Consider the following 6,860-nt stretch of genomic DNA (forward strand, 5'->3'; position numbering starts at 1 on the left):
GTTTTCTTCACTTATAAGATGTAACCATGGCTAGTATGTTTTCAGTTGTACAAGTTAGTTTTATCGTGTCAGGCGCAAGTATGATTTTGTAATTGTCTTCATTTAGAGATTGTGTATGGTTTAAGGAGATGTGTACCGGTGCCAAGTTCATAAGGGGTGGGCTGTGATGGTTAAGGTTGTGTGTCAACTTGGCCGGGCCACGATTCTCAGTAGTTCTGCAGTTATGTAATGATGTAGTTTGGCAGTTATATAAGGATGTAATTTGGCAGTCATGCAATGATATAGTTATCCTCCATTTTGTGATATAATGTAAACACCTCCAAGATGTGATCTGGTGTGATCAATCAATCAGCTGTAAGAGGAGTGCCCTCAGGGGTGTGGCCTGCATCCAATGTATACTATGATGTTCTGGCAAAGCTCACTAGCTTTTGCTCTCTCTGGACTTTATATCCTGCTCATCATCTGACCTCCAGTTCTTGGGACTTGAGCCAGTGGCCTGCTGTCTTGGATTCATTAGCCACTGCAACCTGTGAGCCAGGAGCCTGCCGTCTTACCTGACGATCTTGGGTTGGTCAGTCTCTGCAGCTACATGCATCAGAGAAGCCTCCAGCCTGATGCCTGACCCACAGACTTGGGACTTGTCAACCTCTACAACCACATGAGCCATTTCCTTGAGATAAATCAATCTCTCTCTATATATATACACTTCACTGATTTTGCTTCTGTAGAGAACCCAACCTAAGACAGGAGGGTTTTCTTCTGTGTGGTGTTTTGTTTTAAAAAATTAAATATTCCTGAATATGTTACTGTACAGAGGTACCAGCTGGTTCCAACAACTCGGCTTTCTCTGAACTCTTTCTCAACATCTATTTTACACATTAGGGAAGGACTGAATTCTCAGAACTGCTACTCCTTCATTTCATTGTCTCCCTCCTCCTTGTGAGCGGGAGGTGCTGGAGAACCCAATTCAGACTCTCGTAGGTCTGACAGCTGAATCGTGACATTTCTGTGTTCCTCTTTCACACGCCAGTCTTAGACAATGGGCCCCATTTCACTGACCAGCGTCTCGAAGTCTGGAACTGTCCAATGAACAGTTTCCACTACGTGGCACAATACGGCCCAGGGCCACTAGCTATTACCCTGCAATTTCTCCCTCTCCTACTGTGCGTGGCAGAGTGCTCCCTACAGACATCCAAACATTTAATGACCCATCAAGAAAAAGTCCTAGTAGGTAAATTTAGACAGATTTTGTTCAGTAACTTTAATTTCAACCAGAATTTCATTTTTCACAAAGAGAAAAAAAAAAAATGTAAGAACTTGTTGAAAGCCAATTTAGCAAGATGAAGCCTCAAAAGACAGCTTAGATTTAAACAAGTACTGAATTGACAAAAGCCAAATCTGAGGTGTCAAGAAAGGGAATTTGTTCTTTATTCCAGAAACAGACCTCAGACAGTAGCTAGCTTGGTTCTGATTAGGGAGAGGCAGCAGGCTCAGTCCCGCACTGCTTATTAATATGCCCACCCACCTTGACTGATCGGCTTTAAAACTGGGAGTTATTTTCTAATAACCCTTTAAAAATGCTGTTCAGAGCTGCACTCTGCGCTTCTGTATAACCAAAAGCTGCTGCTCCTCAGCACAGCAATAGCGGGTATCTTAGTTAAATAATTTTACTGGGAAAAAAGTTACACTTTGAGCACCAGAGCAAGAACATGATTTCCACCCAGTTTTGTAGACCACGTCCCCAAAACAAAATGCTCAAGGCAGGCCTGGAAGATGGTCCCCAAGTATCAGGAGCGTTCAGGCTGAATGCACCGGGGTCCCACAGTGTTTGTGCCATAAGTCGATGGCCTTACTCACAATTGCATCCGAGCTGTCCTGGGGAATCTGTGAACAAGCAAAACGATCTTCTTGAAATTTCAGAGTGAACAACTTCAGTATCTCCCTCATTCACTGTGGCATAAAACTTATTTCTACTGGAGTTTTCTTTCACTGTTTTTCAGAAAGTGACAGCATAAGAGGTTTCCAGGTGTTGTGTAAAATAAGTTAGTCACAAAAGGACAAATATTGTATGATCCCACTTCCATAAATATCCAGAATCGGCAAATGTGTGTAGAGAGCAAATTCTATTAGTGGTTACCAGCAGCAGGCTGGAGAGAGGGCAAAGGAGGAGTCATTGCTTAGGGGACACTGAGCTTCTGTGAACAGTAACGGTTGAAAAACACGATGAACATAATTAATGTCACAAACCATACATGTGAAGACTGTTTAAGTGCCGGGTATTTTGTTACAGTTAAACAAAGAAAGATAGAAAGCAGAAATAGAGTGAGGGAGAGCGGGAGGGAGGGAGGAAGAGAGGGAAGAAGGAAGAGGGGAGGAGGGAGGGAGGGAAGAAGGTAGGAAAGAAAGACAGGCATGGAAATAATTTTTTTTTTAAAAAGAAGACTTCCAGGAACTTTGTTTCACATGCCACCTGAGAACATGCTACAGAGCTCTGGTATGAAATCTTCTGGGTTCAAATCCTGTACTGCCTATTAACTGCGTGACATGGGGCAGCTTACCTAAACTACCTTTAAAATGGGGATGATGATGGTTCTTCTTCTTAGAGCTGGTTAAAGGATTACATGAGCTAATCCATGAAAAATACTGAGCACAGACCCTGACACTGTTGGCAACTAATTGCTATAATGATGACGATTCATTTACTCAACACACATCCACTTAACCCAAAACCCACCGCTGTCGAGTCAATTCCAACTCATAGCAACCCTGTAGGACAGAGTAGAACTGCCCCACTGGGTTTCCAAGGCTGTAAATCTTTACAGAAGTAGACTGCCACATCTTTCTCCCATGGAGCGGCTGGTAGGTTCGAACCACCGACCTTTTGGTTAGCAGCCAACAGCTTTAACCACTGCACCACCAGGGTATTATTTACCAGGTACTTTTCAAATGTTAATATTGACTGATTAAAAAAAGAAAAAAGCATAGGTTTCGGCTCCTGTGGAATTCATTCTGGCATAAGCCTCTTCACATCCAGCTGTCACCTGGTAAGGAGGATACCGAAATGCACAGGGGGAAAAGCTGATTCCCTCAGACCTTGGTCAGCACATCCTAAGTTAATACTTCAGCACGTTAACTAACCCAAGTGGGATTATGCTGGAGATACTAACAGAAACGAGAGTTTACACAATCGCCCCAAACCTTAACAACAATCACTTATCCTACAGCAACAGGTCTCCCCTCCCCCTCATCCCGTCGTGCTCCTGGAGTGATGTCAGTCTCACGGCCGCCACCATCATCCCCCAAGGCAGAGGGTGCAAAAGATCACCACCCACAGACCAACTTTAAATCCAAAAAAAAAAATTTCAAGGGAAAAAAAATGTCTCTTATAATCTAAAAATATATCATTTCTGTGAAATCATTTAAGACAGCACGAAAATCTGGCTTGCTAAACTGACTTCATGTCTGGATTCAAAATCAAATCATATTAAGCCCACTTACATTTTCCAGAAACTTTGTGATCTTCTCGGCACTGTTGAGTGCCATTACTTTTATTTTAAAGGTTAATAAAATTTCCACAGCTACGAAAACTAGGATCTTACAGGATCCGCTTACGACTTTATCCCAAACTCTACAAAAATAAAGAGACATGATCAAATCACGTGAGTCTGAAATTTATGGTTACCTAGACATCTCAAATTACAAGAGAAAATCAAATTACTCCTATTTTAAGCATAAGCTTCCGAAAAAAACAATTGTGAAATAATCATTAAAACATCAACAACAAACTCGATCAGTCCTTTGAAACCTCTCCGACACAATCAGAAGCTGGAAGGAAAAAGGAAAGATCACGGAAGACGGTGCTCTGCTATGACTCCACCAACCGCCCACTGCCTAATGTTTCAAATCCTGACACTTCGGGGGATGGAAAGCAAAGTCCGAAACCAAAGTTTCGATTTTGCTAATATTTTTTAATACTAATAGAAGCAGTACACACTAAGGAACAGCAACAAAAGCAGCATATGAGATTATATAAATTAATTTTATTTCCCAGTGGCTCTGACATATCCTGAAACTTCTCTAAGGGCTAAGAAGCCACTTAACTGACCTAGTAAAACCAGTTGCCATTGAGTGGATTCCAACTCATGGCACGTGTGTCAGAGTAAGGTTTCAGTGGTTGATTTTTTGGAAACTGGCCGCCAGGCCTTTCTTCTGAGGTACCTCCGGGTGGACTCGAACCTCCAACCTTTCAGGTAGGAGCCGAGCGTGTTAACCATTTGCACCACCCAGTAAGTCCTGCTGACTTGTAACCACACTAAAATAATTATTCTGGTAATAATTCCTATAACTCTGAAAGCCAATACTACAGAGACGTATGCTTAGTTATATATTGTCCTGTCATGTTCTCCGTGCATTGCCTTTCTTCCCAACTACATCAGCAGGTCTCGGAGGGGAGGGGCCGGGACTCAGCACCTGCTCCACTTTGGAAACTGCAGTGCGTGCCCGTAACAGGGGTCTGAAACAGACTGAACAGGCTGAGTTCGAGGCTCAAATCTTTAAAGACACTATGATGAAACTGAGAAATAACAACACTTTCTCTAGATTAACATCTACCACATCTCTGGAAAGGAAAAGCCCGTATCTATACAAACTCCTGGAGACTACTGCAAATGTAAATGTTGTATAGCATCTAACACATCAAGGGCCCTCCATTTTTCTAAATGCACTTTTTTCAATAATAAGCAGAGTCATGTGCTGTTAAGTTAGCTGCTGGAGAAGTAACTGTCATATTACTGTATTGCTCGAAGACAAATTTATGTTCTGAGGAATGACACATGAAAAACCAGGGTTCTTCTCTGAATCCAAGGTTTCAATGTGCCACTGAAAGAAATACTTGCCTCTGTAGACTGGATTCAGGCAAGCAGCCTGCAAAGCACCTCTTGAACCAGAGATCATAGGGAAGTCTGGACATCACGGAACACATCTTCAGATGATTCAGCAGTCTGCTGTCTTCCAGATTCAAGTACTGTTCAAAAGCCTTTGGCTAAAGGTTAAACAGGAAGAGAGATTACTCATTTCCTTGACATAACATCACCTGATAGTACAATCTATGATGAAAATAATTTGCATACTGACTGCAAGAAAACAAAACATCAGAATCATCCAAGTCACTCGTGACACAGAAGTTTCCGAGGCCAGTACTAACTAGGTTAGCCAACAGTAGGTAACTGAGGGATTTTCCACTAAAACTGGGACAGTACCAAGCAAAAAGGAACAGTGAGTCACCCTCATACTAATTACACTAAACAGATTCAACAGCCTAAGACAAAAATCCAAAGCAAAATTCAGCGAATGTGGGGAAACTGGAAACCTCATCCACTGCTGCTGGGCATGCAAAATGGTACAGCCTCCGTAGAAAACAGCACAGCGATTCCTCAAAAAGTTAAGCATAGAATTGTCATGTGACCCAGTAACTGCACTCCTAGGTATATACTCCAAAGAATCCAAAGCAGGAACACAAACAGATACTTGTACACCAATGTTCATAGCAACCCTATTCACCATCACCAAAAGGTAGAGAACAACCCAAGTGTTCGTCAACAGATGAATGTTGTTGTTGTCAGGTGCCATGGAGTCAGTTCCGACTCATAGCGACCCTGTGTACAACAGAACGAAACTGCCTGGTCCTGAGCCATCCTCACAATCGTTGTTATGCTTGAGCCCACTGTTGCAGCCACCGTGTCAACCCACCTCATTGAGGGTCTTCCTCTTTTTCACTAACGCTCTACTCTCCCAAGCATGATGTCCTTCTCCAGGGACTGGTCCTTCCTGATAACATGACCAAAAGTATGTGAGACGAAGTCTAGCCACCTCGCTTCTAAGGAGCATTCTGGTTGTACTTCTTCCAAGATAGATTTGTTCGTTCTTTTGGCAGTCCATGGTATAGTCAATATTCTTCAACACCATAATGCAAAGGCATCAATTCTTCTTCAGTCTTTGACAAAATGTGGCATATTCATACAACGAAATGTTATTCCACCATAAAGAAAAATGAAGTCCTGATCCATGCTACAACATGGATGAACTTTGAAAAATTATGCTGAGTGAAATAAGTCAGACACAAAAGGGCAAATAATGTATGACCCCACCTATATGAAACAGAACAGGCAAATGTGTAGAGACCAAGAGAGGGAGAAAGAGGGAGTTATTTATAGGAAGCATTCAATACCTGTTAATGGCGATGGAAACTCTGGCAGTGGGTATGGGTGATGGTTGCAACATGATTAATGTAATCAATGTCACGGGAGTGTACATATAAAAAATGCTGAATTGGCAGATGTTGTGTAATGTATATTCCTATCACAATTTTTTTAAAACTCCAAAGCAAAAGCCTATGAATTACTGGCTGGTCTAGAGCAGTAGAACATACATAGGGAAAGAGAGGGGGAAGAAGATGCAAAAACCAAAGAAACAGTGGGACTAGGGTGGGGAGAGTTAGAAGAACGAGCCAAGAAGAGATGGCGCTGGAAGGGGCCAGTCCTTCATTCAGCACACGCACAATACAACGACATATCCTGAGCACTACAGAGATGTCCAGAAAGGGCCAGTCCTTCATTCAGCACACATACACACAATATACTGACATATCCTGAGCACTATAGAGATGTCCAGAAGGGGACAGTCCTTCATTCAGCACACATACACACAATATACTGACTTATCCTGAGCACTACAGAGATGTCCAGAAGGGGCCAGTCCTTCATTCAGCACACACACAATATAGCGACATATCCTGAGCACTACAGAGATGTCCAGAAAGGGCCAGTCCTTCATTCAGCACACATACACACAATATACTGACA

General features: G+C 42.5%; 1 protein-coding gene across 4 annotated transcripts in view; it reads right to left on the minus strand.

Annotated features, from left to right (window-relative positions):
* Positions 1 to 1,651: 1,651 nt before the first annotated feature.
* TBC1D7 (TBC1 domain family member 7) overlaps positions 1,652 to 6,860 on the minus strand; it is a 43,616-nt gene continuing 38,407 nt past the window's right edge. For all 4 annotated transcript variants that reach the window (XM_023737448.1, XM_004382967.2, XM_023737447.1 and 1 more), the window contains exons 6-8: positions 4,896 to 5,041; positions 3,499 to 3,628; positions 1,652 to 1,884 (exon numbers count right to left, since the gene is read on the minus strand). In XM_023737448.1, coding sequence (XP_023593216.1) covers positions 1,798 to 1,884; positions 3,499 to 3,628; positions 4,896 to 5,041 — 363 coding nt within the window. In that variant the 3' untranslated portion in view covers positions 1,652 to 1,797. The remainder of the gene's footprint in view (positions 1,885 to 3,498; positions 3,629 to 4,895; positions 5,042 to 6,860) is intronic.

This window comes from Trichechus manatus, unplaced genomic scaffold (assembly GCF_000243295.1).
Source record: "Trichechus manatus latirostris isolate Lorelei unplaced genomic scaffold, TriManLat1.0 scaffold00103, whole genome shotgun sequence".
Classification (NCBI taxonomy): Eukaryota; Metazoa; Chordata; class Mammalia; order Sirenia; family Trichechidae; genus Trichechus; species Trichechus manatus.